Source organism: Perca fluviatilis, chromosome 10, assembly GCF_010015445.1.
Source record: "Perca fluviatilis chromosome 10, GENO_Pfluv_1.0, whole genome shotgun sequence".
Classification (NCBI taxonomy): Eukaryota; Metazoa; Chordata; class Actinopteri; order Perciformes; family Percidae; genus Perca; species Perca fluviatilis.
The window spans coordinates 4325069-4352255 of record NC_053121.1 but is presented as its reverse complement, the minus strand read 5'-3'; the positions used below and the strand labels follow the sequence as shown (position 1 = coordinate 4352255).

Sequence of the window (27187 nt, the reverse complement as noted above, 5' to 3'; positions counted from 1 at the left end):
TGGACACAAATCTACCCAGCATGCATTGGGCGGATATCGCTGGTGATCGATTCTGGCAAGACCTGGCTCATCTCGAACGAGCCTATTGTGTCAACTTTGGAGGCCGATATGCACTGTTTCCTACCCTATGTAGGTTACTTTGACGCTGCTATCCGTGCACCTTGTACTGGTATTTATTTGTCCTCATACTTTTACGGTTGTGTTCCAGTTGGACTGTGTGTAGAACTTGTATGGATTTATGTGTCTTCTATGTGTTTATACTTGCTGCACACCTGATCGCCCTTTGGGGACACAAATAAAGTTGAAGTTGATACCAGATGTGCAGTTCTCCGCGGCGGTCAGAAAGCGATACTTCTCCTCTCGACTCTACAAAACGTCTCTCTCTCTCTCTGTTTTATTTTCAAATTTGGTTTATTTTGTAAAGTATCCAGCTGCACTGTGGCGTTACTGTATGTATTTTGTCGAGTTTGACTGAAGTGTGTTTTACGATGCGTTAACAAGGCAATTAAGCGAGTCTTAGTTCGGTGAAAGAGAAAATTAATCTTTTCAGTCTTGAATTAGACTGAAAATGCTACGAGAGCTCGTGGAATGTAGCGAGCTCGCCGCTCGAACACACATCCTAGCTGAAACTATGGATTTTTGACACATTGCCCAACTCTAATACTCCTCTAAGTTGGCTTTAATGATTACTGTGTGCTTAGAAGCAATGCACTTAACAAACGGCAGCGAGTGCTTGGCCAAGCATTTTTTGCCCTGGGTCTTGCCTCTCTACATACAGGCTGCCCTTCCTCATTGCTGGAGGTTGTTGTGCAGCCTGAAAAGCATACTTGAAGACACTACTCAGGGTAAAGGTCTCAAAGGTTTTAGGTTTAAAAATAATTTAATTTATATTTATAAAAATGGGGTGGCAGTAGCTCAGTCCGTAGGGGGTTGGGAACTGGAGGATCGCCGGTTCAAGTTCCCGTACAGACCAAAGTACGGAGTGTGGATTGGTAGCTGGAGAGATGCCAGTTCATCACCTGGGCACTACTAAGGTGCTCTTGAGCAAGGCACCGTAACACCGTAACTCAAATTAGCTGTGCATTGTGGGTATTTTATAGTGAATGAAATTAACCGCAGAAAGTTGGAACACCACTACAAAATGGCGAACACACTAGTGCACTATTTCCGTGATAGGGAACATTTTCGAACACAGTTACGATGTAAATACAGCATTATCTACCAGAAAGAATCAGGTATCCATTAAGAAAGAAAATAAACTGTATATTTTAAATAGGGTTATAATACAGAGGTATCTGTAGAATTTCTATTGTTTGTTATAGTGCCATGACTATGGAAAAGAATAATAATGAATGTTAGCATGATTTATTTGCCGATTGATTTAGATGTTTTATTTTAGTTGTTTTTTTTTGTAACCTACGCTCTTGTTTAATTGTTTTTGAGCAGACTTGATGTTCACTGTTAGCCTGGTCCTACCACACTCTGGTTCATTTCATTAGTACAGAGAGTCTCCATTGACAAGTGTTAACTTCCTTGAAGGTGGGAACTCTGTTGAAGTTTAAAACTATTGGATCTGCCCAGAGCCACTCTGGATCTGCCGTAACCAATCGCTAATCGCTGACGTCGGCTTTAGCATCGCTAGCGTTAGCCTTAGCCAACTCCTTCACCATTAACGGAGCGAGCTGGAAAATCTAACTTTTCTCGAACCCCGTGGGGAGGAGGGCCACAACATCATGGCCACCAACACAACTCAGCAAAGATTGTTCTCGCTCGGGCTTTAACTTCTGGATATTCGGCAGCGTTGCTACAACGGACCGAATGGCTTCGCTCGCATCTTTCTCCGCCGCCATTACGGAACTACAACTCAAACTAGCGCGCGACCTCAACGTTATCGTTCTCAGCCACTCCCTCTGTTCACTGATTGGACCGGTAAAGATTGTCCGGAGAAAACCCGCGAATATACCGCAAACCCAGACGTAGTACTGAAGGGAAATGAAAATTGAGCGGAAGTACGTAGGAGGGCGCAGCCAGGCTAGTTCATAACTTTCAAAACACTGGTGGGATCCTTTCATAAGGCCTTTACACAGCTTCACGTCTACAGTAGTAGTACTTTCTTATAACCTCCTGACTTTTTTTTTCTGAAACAAAAGGATTAGAAGACATTTTTTACATATTGAGCGGATCTGATATCATTGTTTTCCAGGTTCTAACAAAAGACAAGAAATAAACACTAAGAAAAAATGTGTACATATGTAAATGAGAGTTTGATTTATTTACATTTGTGTGCCATTGTTATCGCATTGTTATCCTACGCTATGGTGTGACACAAAGCTGCAGAGTCCTCTCGTGTCCCTGCTCCGTCCTCGTTCCCCCGTCTATTTATCTATCCATCAGTGTCAAACACGCTGGTCTGTGTGATGTGCATTAAAACAAAAGCCGGAAGGTAACAATGTGTTTGAAGGCTGTGTGTCTCATTATAATACCTGGCTTTCATGTCAAACACACACACACACACACACACACAGATACACAAAGCAGTGATTTCTGATCTCCTCCCGTCTCACCATACAGAAACCTAAAGGGACGTGTGTTCTCATATGGATGGCATTCTGGATCTTCTCCTCTTCCTCCGTCTATCCAGGAATGCCTGCTGATATTCCTCTGATGTCTAATGCCGTCTGAGCGAACGCACGGACCAGAAAACACACAAACACGCACGGAATGCGTCGTTGAACTGACACTTCAAACAAAGCTTTTGTCTGCTGCCTGACAGCGATTCCTCTCTCCCCCCCTCTCCTCCTCTTCCTCCTCCTCTCATTATCCCCCTCGCCTCTCCCCGTCATTCCAAAACACTCGTTCTACCCCCTCGTTCCCTCGCTCTCTGGGCCACACGCACGCACACACACATACACACACACACACACACACACACACACACACACACACACACCGCAAAATGCATTCAAGGGTTTATTCCTAATTGAGCTGACTGGTTAAATACACGTTAAATAAAATACAAAGATAAAAAATTATGAAGGGCTTTTTATAACACCGCTTGAGCTAAAGCTATAATATTCAGCAGTGTTTTCGTTTCTTTACGATTTAACAATTTTTTATTATGTTTTAATACAAAACCTACAGCTCACAACATGAACACATCCCATTCCCCCCTGACCCCCGACCCCCTCCCCCCTGCATAGAGGATTTTTTTTGGTGGCACCCCAAAGAGGTTTTAGCCAGCCCCAAAGGAAAATCACTTGGACCGAAATGACACGAATTGAGAATTAAAAATAGCAATTCACATCCTCACTTAATGTGTTTAAGAGCAATTTACCAAACAACAGTTAAACAAGCAAAACCTAAACTTGAATAGGAGCGCTAATCTCAGTTTTACCGTCCAGAGTCAGGCTGTGTCACACTCTCCTGGAGATTTATTTTAATATTAATATAATTTTTTTATTAACCAGTTTTGTTAATTGGGGTTTTCTTTACTCCAACATAATATACATTACATATATACTGTACATTTGTTGAAATTGTCAGAAATAACAGGAAAATGCATAGATTTCTGTCAAATAAGGTAAAACAGACTCAACAGACAGAATTCCTTTATTGTACGCGGACTGATCACACTTACGGTGACGTGCATTCCCCCCCCCGAAAGGCCCATTCTGGTTTCTGCCGAATCTTAAAAAAAAATTTCCACCGAACCCTACGCTTGCACCAAGCGTGCTACGCTGGTCGACGTAATGACGTAATTGGCGACGCAGATGGTGGGGTGGCGAACTGAAGTCAGACTGCAGGAAGTACACGTGGGAAAAACGATTACTCGTAATATGTTCAAGTATTAATGCCTCACGCACATTTCTTCACTCCATATCATCCACGTTATCGTAAAGATTAAATCCAGCAGTGTTATTTGTGCATGTATTGAGTGATAATTGTTCCATTAAAAACCTTGTAAAATCCAACTCAAATCTTTTAATAAAAATTCGTTCTTAATACTGTTCGTGACCAAACGTGCATGAAGAATAGTGTTTGCTTATTAGACTTCCGTCTTCAAATTATATTTCAGTGTGAGGGATACCAGCAGTTGATGCTGTGATTTTTCGGTTAACCCGATTCAAGGTGACTGTGAGCCGGGAACAGGGCACCGCTAGCTGCCGGTCGTTTCGGCAGACTTTACGGTTAACTTTAGGCGACAAAAAAGTGTGCGTCCTGCGGCGACGACAACTTGTTAAGTTTAGGGAAAAAGAGCGTGGTTTGGATTAAAACACTTCCAAGAAACACGGATTTCCTGGGTGAAAGTCCTTCCCCCCCAGGGAAACAAACTCTGGTCCACAGCTTGAAAAGCAAATTTTTATGACCCACCCACCCTGACCACCTCCCTATGCGGTCCACAGTGTTCTTATACAGCAGCAGTCACCGTGGTGCATACAGCAAAATGATACGTGGAATGCTTACGAATAACTTTATTACTTTATGTAGTTTTTTGTAAGACTGGTTCATGAGAACAGTCTGTTCTTGTCAGGGTAAAGAGAATATGCAGAGTTTAACTGACTGGCAGTGCGTTCGAGATTGGGTCAGTTCAGTTTGACATGATTTATTGCTAATGGCTTCATGGTTCATTTGGTGGGAAAAGCTCTCAAACAATCCAAGCGGCAATAAGGATTTTGCTAAAGAACTAATCCCTGTTAAAGTGCTCATATTATACTTATTTTCAGGTATATAATTGTATTTAGAGGTTATATCAGAATAGGCTTACATGGTTTATTTAAAAAAACAACAACATATTTTTGTTGTACTGCACATTGCTGCAGCTCCTCTTTTCACAGAGAGTGTGTTGAGCTCTCTGTTTTAGCTACAGAGTGCGATATCTCACTTCTGTTCCATCTTTGTTGGGAGTCGCACATGCTCAGTACCTAGGTAAGGACTACTAGCCAGTCAGAAGCAGAGTATGAGGGCGTGCCCTGACAGTAGCTAGGTAAGGACTACTAGCCAGTCAGAAGCAGAGTATGAGGGTGTGCCATGCTAGCAGCTAGGCGAGCATTATAACGTGTGTTACAAAGTGACCCACGTTTGTCTCTAAAGTAAAGGCTGGACTAGAGAGCTGTTTGGAGCAGTTGGTGAACAGTGTTTTCTGTTGGAGATGGTAAGTCCCTTGGGGGCGGGGGGGGGACGACTTTGGGCTTTTTCACTTTGTAAACCTATAACGTGCACAAAAAATATAAAATATACACAATAAAGGAAAGGGAAAAAACATAATATGAGCATTTTAAATAAACCAATACAATAACTTTAATCCTAAATTAACAATACTAAAAGAAATAATTCTCCTAAAAATTATGTTCCCATGCAACAAAACTGTATTCTCAATTAAGTTTCGAGGGAACGTATTTTGTCCCGGGTTACGTTTGTCTTTGACGAATCGTTTTTTTTATCAAATTCCGTATAAGGAGGATGGGGATGAATGGTTCAAACACAGGATTTTCACCCGAGAGGCCGTTCTTCACTTGTTAATGTATTGTACTTAAAGGGATACTTCACCGATTTAGCATTCAGCTTTGTATCAGTAGAAACCCGATAGTATTTCTGAATGACCGTGCTTCCCTCCCTCATGTCCCCCTGAGACGAGAGATCTCTGCATTTGGGGCCTGGAAAAAATCTTCCGATGACGTAAAATGACGATTTTTCCCGCCATCGAAGAGTTTGGCCAGAGGCAAAGGACTACAGCCAGTAGTAGGATCTACTTCCATATGTTTTCAACACGCCCACAGGGGGTTGGACTGCCGAGTCTGGCCGAGGTATTCCGAATGAAAACGACTGTCAGCCATCTTGAATCTTCGCTAAACAGGCTCTCGGTTTTCAGCAGAAAACATTTACAACAATTATCTGCATTTAAACTACCGGACGTGTGTACCACCGGGATACATCGGTACAGATCGGAGAATATGGAGGAAACGTTATTACAGACGCAATACTCGGCACACTACGTGAGCTTCGCCTGCCGCAGGAGACCAGCGGTGTCGCTCAATGCCGCTAGCCGCTAGGGGACATCCTCATCGGCTAGGTGGAAAGCTAACGCTAGCTGTCCACCTGTCCCAGCCATCCTGCTTGCAAGTGTCTGCTCATTAAACAACAAGCTGGACTACATCCTCCTTCAACGAAAATCCCAACGTGAGTTCAGTGACTGCTGTGTTTTTGTTGTTGTGGAAACATGCCTGAACAACAGTGTACCGGCACCGGGACTATCCAGCTACCAGGCTGCTCTCGCCGGCCCGTGGAGGTGGGCGGTGTTAAACGGACTGGTGTAGAAATAAAATCCAACTAGCTACTGCTAACTGCTGGTGGAGCTTGTGACTGTAAAATGCCGACCATTCGACATTCCACGCTAATTCACGGCTGTGTTTATACTCTGTGTTTAGCTACACCAATGCTAGTATGCGTCGGACTGTCCAGCTACCAGGCCTGCTAGCCCTCCGAGCTAGAGATGCTCTGTCGCCAGGTAAAAGAGGTGGGCTGTGTTAACACCGAGTGGGGCAGAAATGTGGTGATTTGTATCCATTTAACTGCTAACTGCTGGTGGAGTTTGTGACTGTTAAATGCCGACCATTCTACATTGCACGCTAATTCACGGCTGTGTTCATGCTCGGTGTTTACAGCCCACCAAGCGCTAATGCTACTATGTGTTAGCTGAACTTTACGGAGCCTATAAAGTGTGTGTACTAAATGTAGCCTGTTTCGTATGTCGTTTTTATATAATGTCGTTTTTATATATGTTAAATGTGTAACACCACTTGAGTCACGATGAAACGTCGTTTCGTGTATATGGTTGAAATGACAATAAAACACGCTTGAGTTGAATGCCTCTGTCGGTCTGTCAAGGCGGCGATGGCGTCGGTGGACTCAAAGCAACGAAGCAGGTGCATTCTGGGATTTGGTGTTTTTCATCCATATAAGACCAAAACACATTTTCTGGCTTTTCTCGGCCTAGAAGGCACCAATTTCAATTTTTTTCTCACATAACCTACTACATAAGTGACCCAATTTAAAGATATATTCAGCTTTCCAGCGGTGAAATATTCCTTTAACCTCTGCCCATATGTACCATACTTAACTCAAATTACGTAAGAAACGTACCTATGTTAGACATTAACCACTCTTAAAAAGGCGGCCGTTTCAAAATATGTGTCAGTCGCTGGAAAATACAAAACAGATTCAGTTCTCTGATTTACTGTAATAGATATTGCAATATATACTTTACTCTAAAATCCCATCTCTGATGCGTAAGAAGCAGTAGAGCAATAGTTAACTACTGTACCTGCTTCGTTTTTAAGTGAAAATGTTGCATTTGGTGTTAAAACCGCAACTCTCGACTAAACATTACGACAAATGAATTCCATTTAGCTGCTTTGGTTTTTGGTTTTTCAAAATGTATTTCCAGGCGTCTGCCTTGAACCGTTCTGACAGTTATTCCCATGAGACCCAAATGCAGCGTGAGTCCACAAAGTCAGGCTCCAGTTGATTTTCGATGAAGCAGCTCCAAAAAACTCATGATGACATACGCAGACTGGAGCCTTTCTTCCTACTGACGACAGAACACAGAAACTCCAACATGTTCAACTCAATCCGCTGAGCAGCTTTAACATCTGGCTGCTGTGCGCTGTGTTGGAAACGGCTTTCAGTTTTCATTGCCATTACATGTAAAGGTTCTCTGTTATATAAGTAAGAAATTAAACCAAACGGCACCATTTGTGCACAGGTCAATACGCATTTTACTATTCGAACATCTGAACTGTAGACTGGAACTGTAGCACGCTCGAGCGCCAAAAACCTTGGTGTGATTTTTGATCCTCGCCTGACATTCCAGTCTCACATCAAGGCTATTACCAAGACGGCATTTTTTCCATCTCGGTAACATTGCAAAAAATGTGACCCATTTTATCATTTTGTGATGCTGAAACTGTAATCCATGCATTTGTGTCTTCCCGACTTCATTACTGCAATGTCCTTTTTTTCTGGATTTCCAAATTGTGCCACTAGAGGCCTTCAACTTGCTCAGAACACTGCAGCTAGAATCCTGACAAAAGCTAGAAAATATGATAACCTAACACCCGTTCTGGCCTCTCTTCAGTGTGCAGCATGGTGGCCCAACAGTTAGCACTGTGGCCTCACAGCAAGAAGGTTCTAGGTTCAAATCCAGGTTGTTCCGGGCCTTTCTGTGTGGAGTTTCAATGTTCTACCCATGTTTGCGTAGGTTTTCTCCAGGCTCCGGTTTCCCCCACAATCAAAACCATCAAAAACATGTACTAGGTGCTCCAGTCAGTGCCCTTGATCAAGGCACTGGCTCAGATCTGGAGTTGGTCCCTGGGTGCTGTAAATGGCTGTTCCCTTGAGGGATGGGTTAAATGTAGAGAATGAATTTTGCTACATGTATGTGACAATAAAAAGTACCTTTACTGGCTCCTGGTGCAAGCTAGAACTGATTTTAAGGTTCTTCTTTTAACATATAATAAACCCTGCATGGACTCGCACCACCTTATTTATCTGAGCTTATTACGCACTCCTCGCTCCCTTGATGCTGGTCTCCTGGTCATTCCCCTAGTTGACAAAAAATCTGTTGGTTATAGAGCATTCTCCTACCGGGCCCCTCATCTTTGTAATGGCCTCCCACTACATGTTAACCCTTGTGTTGTCCTCTCGGCTAAAGACATTTTGACACTTTTTTCAAAAAAGATTTCCCCTAGGCACCCGGCACTTCTTGTTGAAGTCTTTTTTTCAGCTTATTGTCGCATATTTCTTTTTTTAAGTTGTTCTTTTTCAATGTTTGTGTTGCTTTTTTCAACGTTTTCTAAACGTTTTCTACATTTGAGGCTTTTTTTCCCACTACTACCAACTCATACGAGTTTTACACTTATTCTTGGAATTCATGGACACTAAACCGGATTTGTGAGTTTAAAAAGCAGAAATATGCTATGAAATTGAATAAAACACCCAAAATTCAATGAAACTAGTGTACTGATCCTTCATATTACTTGAAGAGTGTTAAATGGAACCATCCATGTTCATTTTTGGCAATTTGGTTGAAAGAAACCCAAATTTCTGATATAGAAATTTTTTGAAAATGGGTCAAATTTGACCCAAAGACAAAAGGAGGGTTAAAGAAATTCACTGAGTTGACATTTTTAAATCTAGATTAAAAACCCACCTCTACTCATTATACTATAGTCAACCGTAACACACCATCCTTTCTGTGTCTTTCACAAACCTTTTCAATTCAAGACCATGTCTAATGGTAATTTTACACTTTAAATAAATCAATTAATCAATTAAAGACCAGTTCAGAACAAAGATTTGCAGTGTGACAAAACTGTTTAAGAACATTGCGGGAAAAGTTGCAGCGGTCGGAACTAGCTCTTCTCAGCTCGACTCACGCCAGCTGATGGCGTTGCCTGCGAGCGACTCGGCTTGTTAAGTCGCCCGTGGCTTGTTTTAGAACGTAAGGGACGTCTCCTGTTTCAACAGCCAATAGCGAAGTCAGCTGGGTAAAGTCAGCTACAAGCTATAGGGATAAAATGATCCATTTTATTTTTAAGTTACAAACTGTCACAGGCGGGTAAGCTAAAAAACAGAACATCGCTGCTAACTCAGCTAACTGCTAACTCAGCTGGTAACACTATTCCCCTGTCTCCTTGTACCCAAGGGGGTGAGCGAGCATCCGGAAAGCGTACCTCCTATGTGGAGATTCTGAGGCTAACAAGCCATCACCTTCCGCTAGCATTCCATTGACTCCCATTCATTTTGGCGTCACTTTGACAGCGAATAACAATAATAATAAGACTCTATTTGGCCATTGTTTATTTCTAAAGAAACGCAACAATGGACAAAAGGTTCCATTACCTTGTATCTTACGTTATGGCCCCGAAGGAGACGTTTTTGTAAAAATAGGCTAACGATTAGCGTCTTTCTGTCGCGTAGTAGAGAAATTACCATGTAGTACAGGAGAAGCTTGCAGGCAATCGGGGGGACGTGGAGGCATACAGCCAAGGGAGAAACCCATAGAGAGTCCACGAAAGCATCGGAACAAAATATTTCAGCAATGTTTTGATGGATTGGAAATACTTTGGTATGTGGCAAGTGAATTCATATGACGTAACATTTGTCCCCGATCCACTTTATCCACAATATTCGGAATGATTCAGAATTCTCTTGGCACAGCTACCAGAAGACTTACAAATTTCAGACAGGTTGCTCACGTCACATCTACGTCTTCAAGCTCCGTTTGAGGCTGCACAGTAACGCTCAGCCAGCACCGGAAAAGTGCTTCTAATTTACTTCACTGGTCTCCGTCGAAGTCTATGGCGTCGCTGTGTCCATTTCTTTTACCGTCTATGCTTTTACCTATGTGTAGCGTTTAACGTGAAGATGAGTCTTTTACGTCCCTATCAGCTTACTAGTGATGACAAGGCAAAAACAACGTTCTGAACATTTCGCTGTGGGATTGTTCAGGATTGTAGGTAATGAAGTACTTATCCAAGACATCGCAAATAAAAGACATTTATCTCAAAACAAGGTTGGCGCCCCATGAACTTTTGGCATCGATATGAGCATATACAATCGCTGAGTCATGTCGTAGCTGGTTTTAAGTCTACCATCTACGGTTATGATTTTATGGCTTATACCCCAAATTGTATTCTTACTTCTGGAGTCGGCTGTTGGGGTCTATTATATCCAGCTACAAAAAAGCCTGAATAGCCAGAAGTTAGAAGGGAGGTACAAAGAGTTGTTTCTATGGGGATGATACAGCGTCTCGTCGCATTGGTGTAAACTAGCAGGTTTCAGAACGCTGCAGACCGGCGCAAGTAGCTGCAAGTTTACACTTGTCTCGTTGCGAATCATCGGTCTGAACCGGGCTAAATGGCAAACCTGTCCGTTGCATTTTTTTATGCATCCTGGTACTTCTTCTTCTTACAGCTGCAATAGTCCACTTTCCCCATGATAACCCCCTGTGATTAACCTTTATTCCTGAAAGGAGTGAATGTGCGTTTCTACGGGGCAGCTGCACTGAAAAGAAAAAAACACCCGTAGAAAAAGAAATAATGTCCTGGCAGAAAATTACCAGTACCTTTTCCGTTAAGTTTACCGACATTTATGTCAATACAAAAACGGAAAATTCTGTACATTAACAGTATATCTCTCTGTACCTTTTAATGGACATTTCTGTTAATCAAAAAATTCAAAAATACGGAAAAACACCTGTAAAATATCATATTCATATTAGCACAGTATATTAGCCCGTATTTCGATGGACTTTTCTAACAGTGTGCCTGCTACCACAGCCTGCTGAGTTGCAGGTTCAGTGCCTTGCTAATGGGCAGTTGCTGAGGAAGGGAGAGTGTGAAAGCGAATGAGACTGTGTGTGTGTGTGTGTGTGTGTGTGTGTGTGTGTGTGTGTGTGTGTGTTTGTTTAGTTATCAGGGGAGCACAGCATAGCTCTGCTGAGATTAAATTCCCAGAGCTTACTCTGGCTATCAGCATTACTTCAGGACAAACACGCTCACATTAAAACACACAGAAGGAAAGCCGAGTGGTAGGAAAGAAAGCTGCCACCGCTACATTTTCATTCAGAGAAAATATCAACATCGACAGTATGCCCACTGCTGATATCACCACTGCTATAATTCCCCACCAAACCATCCATCTGTCCTTCATCTATCCCTCTATTTTCCTTTCTTTCTTTTATCATTCTATCTTCTCTACCTTTTGTCTTTCGAAACTTCATGTTTTATTATTCTTATCACTTAGCAGTGCAGACTAACTAACTGATCTAGCTGCCATCTCTGATCTATCAATGTGATATCATCAAAATGTGAATATGAAGATGGAGATTAAAATACAGGTAACATTTGAGTATTTAGAGTTCAAAATTGAAGTGCAATTTGAATGGTTCTCAGTTTTGTTTAAGGAAATGCAATGCTGATATTGCCTATCGTGCACATTTTTTTATAAAGTGGCGGCTACGTTTGCCCCGAGAGTTCAACACACAAGTAGTTACACAATGACAATTAGACACAATATTTGTGGAAACAGCGTTGCTGTTGCTCGGTGACGGTTCCCATCACAACAGTTGACTGACGTTTGAGACCTTTGTGGCGTGCTACCGACCGGAGCACGTATAGCTCTGCATTAGGACTGCAACTAACGATTCATTTTATTGATTAATCTGTTGATCATTTTCTCGATTGAGTTGTTTGGTCTATGAAATGTCGGAAAATGATGACAAATGTCGATTAGTGTTTCCCAAAGTCTAAGATAAACAAATGTCTTGTTTTGTACACAACTCAAATATATTTAGTGTACTGTCACGGAGGAGTGAAGAAACCAGAAAATAATATAACGTGGCAGCAACTCAATGCATCTAGGCCTGTAGACATTGTCTATCTATCTATCTATCTATCTATCTATCTATCTATCTATCTATCTGGTAGCCACACACAGTTCAACTTTAAGTTAAATTAAGATTTACTATAATATAATTTTGACTTTGTATTAAAAACCATCTCAAAAACCGTGAATAACTGCATCCATCGCAGCACAGATTCTTACTGAAATTGGCCGACCGCAGTGCCATGGTTCAAAAACCTGTAAAGGAGAGGAGAAAAAAAAAGTCAATTCACCGATGTGTTTAAAGACCGAGCGGCAGTTTAACCTGTGTGTGACAGGTAGTGTCGTACCTCTGTTCCTGTCGCACGCTTGGAAAATAAATCCTGGATGCGTTAATTACCTCGTCTGACCTGGTTCCCTCCGTGTGAACGTCTAGTGTGTGTCAGACGGAGACAGAGACAGTGATCTGTGTCATGGGACTGCAGACCTGATTGTATGTGTGTATGTGCGTGTGTGTAGGTACTGTATACATGTGTGTGTGTGTGTGTGTGTGTGTGTGTGTGTGTGTTTGCCGTAGTGACAGCTCCGTCAGTTATCTTTCTGCACTGACAGACAATGCACATGTCAACCAGCAGTCCCAGCACACACAATGATCACATCTACGTATACACACACACACACACACACACACACACACACACACACACACACACGCGCAAACACCTAAACTGTCAATCATTTTGTCTGCTATTCCCACTGCTCTCTCCTTTGCTTTTTTTGCTTTTCTTCCTATTCTACCTCCCTCTTCCCATCCCACCACTCTGTCTTTCATCATTCTGTTATTATTCTTTCCTTTTTAAGAAACTGTCTGTTGCCCTGAAACTGGGTCTTTATTTTTTTTTCCTCCCATGGGTCTCTGTGGATCTCCCCCTCCCGCCCCCCTCTCTCTCTTTCCTCTCATAGCCTCTGCGCTCCTTCTCCCTCCCACTCGCATCTTGCTGAGAGATTAAATGTTGAAGGCAAGGTCTGGTAGAGAAAAAGAGGAAAGTCTCTTTTAATTGTGTTGATCGCTAATTAGCCGGCCTGTCTCATATCTCGGCAGTGGATGTGGTGAAACAGGATGCCCTTTTTCGGGGTCAGCGTGCCACAGCCTCATGCATAACAGCATCACGCATAGCTCTCTCCCTCAAACATATGCACACGCATTACTTTGTACTTGGGAGATTCGAGTTTGGCTGCCAGCTCAGTGGAGGCCGGTATAGGAAGCCAGGGTGCAGTGCTGCTGCTAGCCATTTTGGTCCCCTAAGCCCCCCCAAGAAAAAAAAACGTTTGTTTTTGCCAGTTTTATTTTGTATTACCAAACATATAACTCAATACCAATAACTGAAATACTGAAATAATATCGGCATTATAATTATGACTATGATGACTTTTCATTAGGCTATTTTTGGTGCCCCCGCAGCACTTGGTGCCCTTCTCACAGCGCGTGATGCGCGTGGTGGGAATGGCGGTACTGCCAGACTGTGCAGTAAAAAGGGGGTTTCGCTAAAAATACGTAGTTGCGTTAAGGCTGTGCAATGAATGAAATTCTGATTATTTATTTTTTTGTCTCCTAACGATCACATAAACTATTTAATCGAGAAAAACTATTGTTTTGCACATTACGTTTTGCAAGTGAACTCTTATTTTGTCTTGTGTTCGGAATGACATTTGCCCTTTCGCCCCTTCCGATGGCTAAACCCACTCAGCCAACATTTTTACATTTATTTATTTTAAGGTTAAGTAAATCAAAAAGTACAACGGGAAAAGTATTAAGGTCTATTTTAATGGATTTTTCGCTGTTATGTTTAACGGTGCCACTGTTTTTTAAGTTCAATAAATGCAACATCTTTCCAAAAGTCAACGAGTAATCGTGTTAAATAATTGTGGTATCAATAATGACCAAAATAATTGTGATTATGATTTTTCCACAATCGAGCAGCCCTAGCTTATGTATGGAAAATGTTCCAAAAACCTGGGGTTCCCTCCCTCCCCCTCACTATTCCCCGCAGACCACTCTCCAATCATTCTTATCATTGTTTACCGTCAGCTGTCTCATATTTTAAATGCCACAAAAACTATCTTGAATCATACCCGCAAGCAATAAGTCTGGCTTTCAAGACAGAAACCCATAGTTCATAGCAGGAGTGTAGGAATGCTGAAAGATTAAAAGCAAATTTTATTGGGATCCATCCAATGACAGCGTGACAGGACATAAATGAATCTTGCCCTTTGCGGTGCGGTGTGGTTCAGTGGGTACAGCACGTCATAAACGCTGCCTGGATTAGGACTTCAATTCCCACTGGGCCCACCTACGTTAAAAATGAATGCACTCATGAATAAAAGTACCCAGCTAATGGCATATGTTACATCATTTTGACCTTATTATGAATAGAAAAACTGTAAAAGGGTTGCCTATTTGAGCTCTGGCTAATATTGTAGGAACAGACAATTTATTGCTGTGTTAAACAGCACGCACAATAAAGTGTGTTTTGGTTCCCCAGACTGTACATAAAGATGCTCATTCATTTAGTTCATATAATGTCATTATTTACTGGTGGACTGGTTTTAGCCTCTGTCGTTCCTAATGCCTTTCACAAATATAACAGGCTGTACAAAAGAATAGTTAAAGGAGACCTATAATGCTCATTTTCAGGTTCATACATGTATTTTGGGTTTCTATTAGAAGATGTTTACACGATTTAATGTTCAAAAAAACACATTATTTTTCTCATACTCTGTCATAATATACCTGTATTCACCCTCTGTCTGAAATGCTCAGTTTTTTCTCCATTTTAGCGCCTGTCTCTTTAAGAGCCCAGTCTGCTCTGATTGGCTTATGTAAAAATATGGTGCACCTTTGCAAAAATGGTTCTCAAGCCGTGGGTGGAGATACTCCTGTGTGTGTGTGTGTGTGTGTGTGTGTGTGTGTGTGTGTGTGTGTGTGTTTGTGTTTACTTATCAGGGGAGCACAGCATAGCTTCTGCTGAGATTAAATTCCCAGAGTTTACTCTGGCTATCGGCATTACTTCAGGTACTACAGGTTGGCTTGTTCCCATGTTTTCTCATCAAATCAGACCACATAAGACTAACTGGGTTGTCTTACTTTACAGTTTGTAATTTGGTAGTAAAAGTAAAGTAAAAGTGAGTTTTTCATGAGACTTGGATGACGTGATCAATACTGCTCTCATGTCTTTGTGCTAATCTGGAGCCAGGATATGACTGGCTTTGCCACGTAAAAACAACAATTTGTGGTTTTAGGATGAGTTACATGCGCTATTTCTTTGCAAAAAACAGTTGGATACAGTGACATGCTTGCTTTTCAAGAAATGGGATAGTTAACACTCCATAACTCCCCCTTAAAACCACAAATTGTCATGTTCAAATTTCGGTTTGTGGACAGAAATTAAATGTGTTGCAGCCTTTGAGGTTGCGTTTAGGCAAACCTTTAACGTTGGAGAAAGCCAGGCCTGCCGTTTCGCCCTTCCAGCCTTTATGCTAAGCTAAGCTTCTTGGCTCCAGCCCCATGCTGAACCGACAGACATGAGACAAGAGTGTGGTATTGATCGGGTATGTGGACAATTATTTACTTGCCCACTGCGCCTTCACATCTCAAAGACACACCAGACCTTTTGCAGCAAATACGAAGACCAACTTCAAACAAAACAACCGTCGTACTATTCCTAATACATTTTGAAATCTATTGACCTTGGCTGATCTGGAAAAAAAAAGTTAGTTTTCTCTTTGAATCAAACTGTCTCTTGCAGACACAGATACAACGCGCAGCAAAGCCATGGGCAATAGGTTTGTGAAAGTTCTGGGTAAAATAAGCATCTGTAGCATAGGATAAGCACTTTATGGGAGTTTTGAAGATCAAGCAGCCTTTACAAATCAAATTTAAGACTGCTGGAGTTCATTCAAAAGTCCAGAGCAAAAATAACTGCTCAAACTGAGTGCTGAGCTGATTCAAAGAGACAGAAAACATTCCATATATTCTTTGACGCTGTCAGTACAAACACTTAGGTCACCGTTTATGTCTTTTAATAGGGGAGAGATTATCAGGATGTTAGTTTCAGGGGAAGACAGCATGTACTAGAAGTGAGGTAAATGGAAACCGTATCATATCCAGAGACATGTCAGAAAGCCAGGTTTGATAAGTATCCTATGTCTAAATATTATTAGTAATCTTACCCAAACCATCCAGCTTCGTTAATCATCAACATTACGTATCCTCCGTTGGATTCTTGTTTTACAGAAACCTAGTATCTTGCGGTCACGTTGAATCTTAAACCATATTCAGTTTTTCTGCATATTTTTCTCTCTCTCTCCCTTGTTTATCAATATGTCGTATTTGAATTTCAGACTGACATGATTTCTTCTGTTATTTCCCTTTACGAGCTATACCCGCCTACTCCGATCACACAGCAGGAGGAGAATGTCAGCCAATGCTCTTTGTAGATCCAAAACTGACTTGTTAGCAATAATCAGTGGGTCTGATTGGTGGCGGGGCACTGTGTCGGCCTCAGCGGGGGGATGCTAACAAGCCTTTCTCTTTGTGTGCTTTCAGTCATCTGGAGTCGGATCGCAGCGCCCTGAAGAGGAGAGAGTGGGAGAGGAGGAACCAGGAGGTCCAACAGGATGAAGACCTGTTCTCAACTGGATTCAACCTGTTTGGAGAACCTTATAAAGTAAGAGTGATTGATTCATACATAGTTCGTAATTAGATCATTTAATATGTCAATAGTTAATCATTTATACCTAGTTCAACATTTTGGGAAATGCACCTATTGGCTTTCTTTCCGATATGAAAAGATTGATACCACCCAAAATCCATCTAGAACAGGCATTAACGTTGGTCCCCTGGTATACACCTGGCTGCGTCATATACCTCAATCATCAATCATTTTCATTTTGGCCACTGACACAGTGGATTCTTCAGGACGAGTATTCAGTTCAAGAATGTCATCATGTCAGTTTTTTAAAGGTCCCATGACATGGTGCTCTTTGAATGCTTTTATATAGACCTTAGTGGTCCCCTAATACTGTTATCTGAAGTCTCTTTTATATAGACCTTAGTGGTCCCCTAATACTGTATCTGAAGTCTCTTTTATATAGACCTTAGTGGTCCCCTAATACTGTATCTGAAGTCTCTTTTATATAGGCCTTAGTGGTCCCCTAATACTGTATCTGAAGTCTCTTTTATATAGACCTTAGTGGTCCCCTAATACTGTATCTGAAGTCTCTTTTATATAGGCCTTAGTGGTCCCCTAATACTGTAGCTGAAGTCTCTTTCCCGAAATTCAGCCTTGGTGCAGAGTTACAGCCACTAGAGCCAGTCCCACAATGAGCTTTCCTTAGGATGTGCCATTTCTGTGTCTGTAGCCATTGAGGAGAGAAGGGGGGGGGGGGGCAAGAGGGAGGGTGGGGGTGTGGCCTTGACTAACTGCCACTTTTCTTGTATCTTGTTTATAGTATCAAATCATAACAGAGTTATCTCGAGACACTTTACAGATAGAGTAATTAGCATTAGCAGTGGCTATTGCGACAGTGGCAAGGAAAAACGCCCTTTTAGGAAGAAACCTCGGCAGACCCAGACTCTTGGTAGGCGGTGTCTGACGGGGCCGGTTGGGGGTGTGATGAACAGTGGCAAATAATAGTCACATTAAAGATAATGGAACAGTGACTTTGAAGGTCTTCGTGGAAGTTCATGTCATAGCAGAGCACATCGTGTCATACTGAGTAGTGCAGTCTCCTATACCGGATCCTGACTACTCTGTACATATGAACATCACAGCAGGGCGTTGCGGGATGTAACGTGGCGCTGCAGAGCATGGGTGGATGCGGCGGACGCAGCAGGACGCAGCAGGACGCGGCCGGGAATTGCAGAGAATCGCAGAGCATAGCTCTGCGAAGAAGAAACACAAGGACTCCGGGGAGTAAACTCCCCAGAGCTAGGTTAGTAACAAGCATTTCTGGGACAGGATGCATACAAAAGGAAACAAGTGAAAACAGAGATGAGAGAGCAGCTCAGTGTGTCGTAGGAAGGAAGGAACTTCCCCGGCAGTCTAGAATTATAATAGCATAACTAAGAGAGGCAGGTTAAAGAGAGGTGCCTGGTCGGGCTAGAACTCTCCCCAACGGATCGGGCTGTACTGGCCTGCCTCCCTCTACTCTCGCTATATTATTGATTATATAATAAATAAAACTGATGACTACGAAGAGGAGCAGATGGGCCGGGTTAGGTGGATGCTGCAACTCCTCACTCCCTAACTATAAGCTTTATCAAAGAGGAGGGTTTTCAGTTTACTCTTAAATGTGGTGACGGTGTCTGCCCCTCGAACCCAAATTGGGAGCTCGTTCCACAGGAACGGAGCCTGATAGCTGAAGGCTCTGGCCCCCAGTCTACTTTTAGAGACTCTAGGAACCACAAGTAGCTCTGCATTCTGGGAGCGTAGTGCTCTACTAGGACAATAAGGTACTAAGAGCTCTTCTAGGTATGATGGTGCTTGACCATTTAGAGCTTTGTAGGTCAGGAGGAGGATTTTAAATTCGATCCTAGATTTCACAGGAAGCCAGTGCAGAGAAGCCAATGCAGGAGAAATATGATCTCTTCTCTTAGTTCTCATCAGAACACGTGCTGCAGCATTCTGGATCAGCTGGAGAGTCTTAAGGGACTTATTTGAGCAACCTGATAGTAAGGAATTACAGTAGTCTAGCCTGGAAGTAACGAATGCATGGACTAGTTTTTCAGCATCGCTTTGAGACAGGATATTCCTAATTTTGGCAATGTTACGAAGATGGAAAAAGGCTGTTCTTGAGGTTTGTTTTAAGTGGACATTGAAGGATATATCCTGATCGAAAATTTCGGAGGTGCGTTGGTCCCATCACAATAACTTCAGTTTTGTTTGAGTTTAACATCAGGAAATTGTGGGTCATCCAGGATTTTATATCTTTTAATACACGCTTGAAGTTTACCTAACTGACCACTTTCGTCTGGCTTAACTGACAAATATAATTTGGTGTTGTCTGCGTAACAGTGATAGTTAATTGAGTGTTTCTTAATAATATTACCTAGAGGAAACATATATAAGGAAAATAGAATTGGTCCAAGCACTTGAGGAACGCCATGGCTAACTTTAGCGTGCTTGGAGGGTTTATCGTTAATGTTAACAAATTGGGATCGCTCAGAGAAATAGGACTTAAACCAGCTTAGTGCGATTCCTTTAATGCCAACTAAGTGTTCCAGTCTCTGTAACAGGATGTTATGGTCAATAGTGTCAAATGCAGCACTAAGATCTAGTAAAACAAGTCCTTTGTCTGCAGCAGTTAGAAGGTCGTTAGTAATTTTCACCAGTGCCGTCTCTGTGCTATGATTCTCTCTAAATCCTGATTGAAAGTCATCAAATAAACTATTGCTGTGTAGAAAATCACACAACTGATTAGCAACTACCTTCTCAAGGATCTTGGATAGAAAGGGAAGGTTAGATATAGGTCTATAGTTTGCTAAGACCTCAGGATCAAGGGTGGGTTTTTTCAGAAGAGGTTTTATCACAGTTATTTTAAATGACTGCGGTACATAACCTGTTAATAAGGACATATTGATCATATCTAGTAATGAAGTGTTAACCACGGGTAACGCTTCTTTGAGTAGTCTCGTTGGGATGGGATCTAAGAGACAGGTAGATGGCTTAGCTGAGGATATCTTTAACATTAATTGTTGAAGGTCTATAGGATAAAAGCAGTCTAAGTATATGTCGGGAATAGTCGTTCTTTCTAGTGTTCCTGCATTTAAAGATGAACCGTTAGAAGTTGAGGGCAAAAGGTGATGGATTTTATCTCTAATTGTTATAATTTTATCATTAAAGAAGCTCATGAAGTCGTCACTACTCCGAGCTAGAGGAATAGTAGAGCTGTGACTATCTGTCAGCCTGGCTACAGTGCTGAAAAGAAACCTTGGGTTGTTCTTATTTTCTTCTATTAGTGATGAGTAATAGTCTGATCCGGCCTTTCTTAGGGCCTTCCTATAGGTTTTGAGACTTTCTTGCCAATCCAAACGAGATTCTTCCACTTTGGTGGAACGCCATTTACTTTCGAGGTTTCGCGAGATTTGTTTTAATTTGTGAGTTTGGGAGTTATACCAAGGTGCTAGTTTCCTTTGCTTTATCATCTTCTTTTTTAGGGGAGCAACGGAGTCTAAAGTCGTCCGTAGGCAGGTCGTAGCACCGTCTACAAATGTATCAATTTGAGAGGGACTGAGGTTAACATAAAGGTCCTCTGTTATGTTAAGGCATGACAAAGAGTCAAATGCTGTTGGAATATCTTCCTTAAATTTAGCTATAGCACTGTCAGATAGGCATCTAGTGTAGAAGTTTTTATCTAATTTAGAATAGTCAGCTAGTAAGAATTCGAAAGTAATTAAAGAATGATCTGATAATACCGAATTCTGCGGAAATATTATTAAATCCTCAATTTCAGTACCATATGCCAGCACAAGGTCGAGGGTGTGGTTAAAACAGTGCGTCGCCTTGTGCACACTCTGACTGAAACTGACTGAATCCAATAATGAGTTGAAAGCAGTGCTAAGGCTATCATTGTCAACATCCACATGGATATTAAAATCACTAACAATAAGTACTTTGTCTGATTTAAGGACTAAACATGATAAAAACTCTGAGAATTCAGATAAAAACTCAGAATACGGACCTGGAGCCCTGTAAATAACAACGAATCTAATTGGCTGTAATGTTTTCCATTTTGGATGTTGAAGATTAAGAACAAGACTCTCAAACGAGTTATAATTTAGTTTAGGTTTAGGATTAATTAACAGGCTTGAATCAAAGATGGCTGCAACTCCCCCTCCTCGGCCTGAGCCTCTAGGAATTTGAGTATTAATATGACTGTGAGGAGTGGCTTCATTTAGACTGACATATTCTTCATGACCCAGCCAGGTTTCAGTAAGACAAAATAAATAAATTTTATTATCTGATATCAAATCGTTTAACAATACTGCTTTAGATGACAGAGATCTAATATTTAATAGTCCACATCTAATTTTCCTATTTTTGTTCTATCGTTGCAGTCGTTTTAATTCTAATTAGGTTGTTGAGTATAGCGCATCTTTTGTTTACCTTTGATTTAACCGATCTGAGCCGGGGGACAGACACCGTGCTTATTAGACTATGAGTGGGCGACTGCTCCAACGGAAGCACAGAGGGGCGCGTAGCACTGCACCTCTGATTACTAATATCAAACTTGGGTTGTCATAGTTTATGACCGATAATAGACTAGATAATAGATAGAATTTTTTTATATGAGAGCGGCTCCGTCCCAGGTGGGATGAATGCCGTCTCTCCTAATCAGACCAGGCTATCCCCAGAACGCCCTCCAGTTATTCACATAGCCCACATCATTAGCTGGGCACCACCCCGACAACCAGCGGTGGAAGGATGACGTACGGCTGTACATTTCATCACTGGTCAGGTTTGGCAGGGGTCCAGAGAACACTACTGAGTCCGACATTGTCTTTGCGTATGCACAAAGTGACTCAACATTAATTTTAGTGAGCTCCGATTTACGACCATTACCACCAACGTGAAGTATGATCTTACTGTATTTACGGTTCTTTTTAGCCAGCAGCTTTAGATGGGATTCTATATCGCCCGCTCTAGCCCCGGGGACACATATGACCGCAGGCCGCGGCCACCCGGTCATACGTCGAGTATAGAGCTCCCAATAACCAGAATTGGCTTCTCAGCGGGTGTATCACTGAGTAGGGAGAAACTGTTAGAGAGGCGATGATGCTCCGCTTTAGAGCGACCGTCATCATGTGCACTCCCTGGTTTAGATCTAACGCTACGCTTCCCTCGGACAGTCACCCACTCGCCCGGCTGCTCAGGGTCTGCCAGGTGACTGCTAGCAGAAGCTACAGAACACCGGAAGTGACAATACGCTTACCGTACACGTCAGCACGTCAGTCCAGTCCAATCAGTTGATTAGTCCTGATGTCCGTGATGTGCGGATAGTCCATGATGTGCATTGATTATGGCCAGATCTTTCAGGAAGTGCCTCTCATGGGTGGGCCAAATTCTCTGGGCAGGCAAAGCAGAGAAAGGGGAGGTAACCTTGCTCCTTATGACCTCATAAGGAAAAGATTCCTGATTGGCCCATCTGACCTTTCATTTTCTCAAAGGCAGAGCAGGATACCCAGGGCTCGGTTTACACCTATCGCCATTTCAAGCCAATTGGGGACCATAGGCAGGCTGGGGGAACTCATATTAATGTTAAAAAACCTCATAAAGTGACATTTTCATGCCATGGGACCTTTAAGCGACACCTGTGTTGCTTGTTAATTGTTACATTTTCCATTAGCAGTCAATAATGTTCTTGTTAAACCAGAATAAAAAGACTGTTGTAATCTAAAATGCGAAATTGTACTTAAGCCTTATGTGACTTGAGTGAAATCGGTATACAAAGCTTTAGTCTGTAACTTTTCCATATTAATGAACGACCGTTACATTCAAGCCATTGCCAAATGAGTTGATACAAAGCTAATGAAGACTATCAGCTCCACACAACTCTCTCTGGATTTCTCAGTATGGCTATGTTAAGAAAAATGTGTAGGTAATTACCTCTTCTTCTCGTGACTCCTTGGCTACAAACAACTGTGTGGAGGACGGGTGGGGGTGGTGCGCGATCACGCAAGGCTTGTATCATGTGGACGCGCCGACAGTGGTGTTGTCATCACTTAGAATTCCTAATGGGGGAGATAGAAACTACGCACTATAGCTTTAAAGTAAATAATATGGCCTAATTTGATCCTTTCTTTCTCGGTCGGGACTGTCTCTCATTTGGACTCTGTCTTGACTTGGACTCAAACTTTTTTGGACTCGGTCTTGACTTGGACTCGACTAGTCCTGGTATTGGACTTGTCTTGGACTCGATAAAGGTGGACTTGACTACAGCCCTGGTTTGAGCTAACGTCAGCGAGCTGCACACAGCACACAGTCATCTTTACAAGCTGGCCAAGCTGTGATTCTTCCCAGCGAGTGCTGCTTTCTCCACACAGAGAGCTCTCCCGTTGCTGGTTAGCAGACAGCTTTATACTTCGCTGTTAAGTATTGATTGATCTCTGCGGGGGGACAATGGACATGCCTGACACCAGAATTTCATTTGGGGAAATGGAGTGAATTTATGACATCTTAATCAGTGAGCATGGGCCACTCTGCTCTAAAGCAGCCCACTTTGTGATTTAGGTTCTTATGAAACCCCTTTGCCTTCTGTAAGCAGTCAGTTGGACAAAATTATTACTAACCAACTATTATCCAAACGTTTATTTTGTACCATAATGCACTTTAATGCTGTTTTTGCGGATGACAAAGCTGCTGATGGCCTCTAGATCATCGCAGGCTATTCTAACCATTTTCCCCTTTTGCTCTCCCAATAGTGAGGCCAATAGTTGGTAAGGTTGTGGTCTGTTCTGTTCTAAGTAGGGCTGCACAATATATTGTTTTTTTTATCGTCATTGCTTTATCAACTTGCGTAATATACATGTTGCGAAAGGCTGAGACATATCGCGAAAAACACTGAGAATTTTTGTGTAAGTTGAAAGACAATGCAAGTAGGAAACTGCACTTTAAAATGCACCTGTCATTCTTTTTTTAGTGGTGCCTTTAAAAGTGTTCAATAAACGAATGCTGGAAATGATTTCCTTTTTATTTGTTTGAAATTCAACAAGCAATTTGTTGTATTTTAGAAGAATACTGAAAGCATTGGACTAAAAGCAGCAGAGAGGCAGAACTGAGTACACTCTAATATCTGTTTATTTATCGCAAGTAATATCGTTATCGCGATATTCGACGACGATATCGCATATCGCGATATTTTCCTCATATCGTGCAGCCCTAGTTCAATGGTACTTGAGATGCCATCATTCAGTCCCTCCAGAAAAACGTGATAATGCGATTGCATAAATCAATCCATAATCAGCCAAAGTCCGCATATTTATGCGGGGGCCGCATTTTTTTCAAATATGGTGCTCTTTCGCCACATAAATTGCCGATTTCCGCGCAAAATATGCAGTGCTTGCATTATTTCATAATCCCCGCATTTTCGTTGCAAAAAAGTCCCATATATCTTAGCAGAAAGTTGAAAAATGTTGCGTTTACTTCACACAAGAGCAGCCATTTTCCCCTGTTGCCATGGGAACGTTATGAAGTGACGTAATTACGCGACGTGAACATCATCGAAAAGCAGGGTGTTGGGGAATCACTTGTTTTTCTCTTTTTCATCAAACCGCAGATTTTGCAAGTTCATCGCATAAAATTGCATAAATATCCCGCATATTCCATCGCATTTTTTAAGAAAACGTGCCGCATAATCAAGGATTTTTGCCCGCAACAATCACAAAAAAACTCCGCATTTTTCTGGAAGGACTGATCATTTGGTTCCTTCTTTAGCTGAAAGTGAACTAGACCGGCATTAAGTCCACGGCACTCTCCTGCCCCTGTGTTTGAAATTGATTTTGGTTTGTTAACTCTCCGCCAGGCACTTCAACACTTGGTTATGCCGCCAAGTGTATCGACCTTGGGACCGACTGGCTTTGAATCTTGACAGATTGTGTTTAAGTGCTGCTGTGTCTGAACACAGAGGACACTCACGGAGACGCTGCTCCAGGACCGGCAGCACACGAGAGGTTGTTGTCATAATGAATCTAATCCTTGGTGCCTTCATACTCCAACTAATTGTTTCCAACTAATGGTGCTGAGGTCAGGGCAAGGTGTGTGTGTGTGTGTGTGTGTGTGTGTGTGTGTGTGTGTGTGTGTGTGTGTGTGTGTGTGTGTGTGTGTGTGTGTGTGTGTGTGTCATTTTGGAGCACCATGTGGAGAGCTGGTGTCGCAGAAGTCTGTAGCGGCTAAACGCATCTACTAACTGGCTCTGATATGGCCGAGCTGTGACGGAGGTCTGTAGCCGGCGTCACGAAGCTCTGTAGCGGCCTGAGCAACCCGTTCTCACTCCGAACTCGTAAAATACCGACGTTTGGGCAGTGGCTGTCAGCGTCAGAAATCAATGTAAAAAGCACCCTTCAGCATGTGTGCAGAACGCACCGGGGAGAGCAGCAGCTACACGGCGCTTGAAGATGACGTAGCACTAAGAGCGACTACGGTAGCGAGTAGTATGAAAGACCGAAAATCCGTGAAGGGAAGTTGGTCGGGATGGTGGATGGGTCAAACAACACAGGACTTTCACCCAGGAGACCGGGGATCGTGTCCTGCGTGTAAGCCAACCGTCCCATTCTTGTCCTGCGTGTCATGGAAACGTAAGCCCACCCACGACCTTTTCCTTAACCTAACTGCGTCAAAAGTGACGCCAATAGTCCCGACCAAGCGCGTTTAGATAAAGCGTGTTTAGCTAAAAGTCTCCTTTAGCGTCAATAACAACGCCAAAGGCACGTGACCAAGCGTTGGGAGTGAGAATGTGTTGGCCTAAACAACTACCAACTCCCGCTCGGCGTCACGGAGCTTGTAGCTGATGTCACGTGACCAGCCAGCGGCCTCCTAGTTTTCGTGTGATATCATACGTTTTCAGTGTGCATTACTTTTCGTACGATATCATACGAACCCATTCTTGAGAATGCCTTGAAAAAGAACATTGATATACAGTATTACTTTTATAAAGCTGAGGGTCAACACATCCAGCTGATACGGAGCACCATTAAGGGCACGTTCAGACCAGAAAAAAACAATCCGGTCATTCGCCGCAGGGTGGTGCTGTGTGTCACTTTAAAGGCCCATTTGTGTGACGTCCTGTTGTGTTCTTTAACCCCCAATGTAGCACAAGTAGACTTTATATTTCCTTATTGTTTTCCGTCAGATCGTTTGTAGATCTCGACATTTCCGACTGTCCTTGAAGGCAGAGAAAGGTTTTTGATAAAGAGAGTGGGACTAGAGCGGAGTTTTGGTGTCTATTCAACCCTTTTCTCATTTTGGATTCTTTCACATTCGCACCTGACCGAGGTGTGACGTTGTGCAGGAGCTTTCTACATCTCTCATTAACAGTGATTAACTGAAGGGAATAATAATCAAAGGTAATGCAAATTCAAACATCATTGGAGCAATGATGCATCTTGTAAGTGACTGGCCCAAAGGGGTGAGTGCATCTCTCATAGGGGACAACATGTTTACTTGTTTCATATTCCACCTCTTTCAAACTCATCTTTTTCCTCCATACATTACACATCCCCAGTTTATCTCTCACTGCTGCGAACCCTGAAAAAACGGCTTTGGCACACCTTGCTACTTTCTTCTGCTGATTTATTTGCCACACTAAAAATTTCATTTTTCTCCTGAGGGTGTTACAATTCAGTGGATTTACCAAGGCCTCTACAACCTCACCGCACTTTCTCTGTGTCTAAGTGCTGACTGAATCGGAGACGGTTTAGAACCGAGATGCCCCAACTCAGAGTCACTTTCTGTATCCTTAGCTAAGTTTCCATCCACTTGTCAATCGAATTATCTGAAGTTCGGTAAAACAATAATGCGGATAAAGCTGGTGAAAGTGTATTTCCATCCAACAGCTTTAAAGCGAATAAAAACCTGTGCGTAATGACGTCACATGCTGTTTTGCGATTGAATTGGTATATCGAATTGATTTGAGACATTTTAAGGTGTTTCCATTCATTTTCGCACTGAATCGCACAACATTCAAGCAAACTTTTGCGAACAAAAGTAGTTGTTGTTAATATAAGAGGCCAAGGAAGCTCCGATGG

General features: G+C 42.3%; 1 protein-coding gene across 1 annotated transcript in view; it reads left to right on the top strand.

The window, feature by feature from the left end:
* The window catches only part of LOC120567378 (AF4/FMR2 family member 2-like), a gene marked incomplete at its 3' end in the record, with an annotated part of 79410 nt that overhangs the window by 47803 nt on the left and 4420 nt on the right, over positions 1–27187 (top strand). The window contains exon 2 of the mRNA XM_039814338.1: positions 16991–17111. Within this exon, the coding sequence (XP_039670272.1) occupies positions 16991–17111 (121 nt within the window). The remainder of the gene's footprint in view (positions 1–16990; positions 17112–27187) is intronic.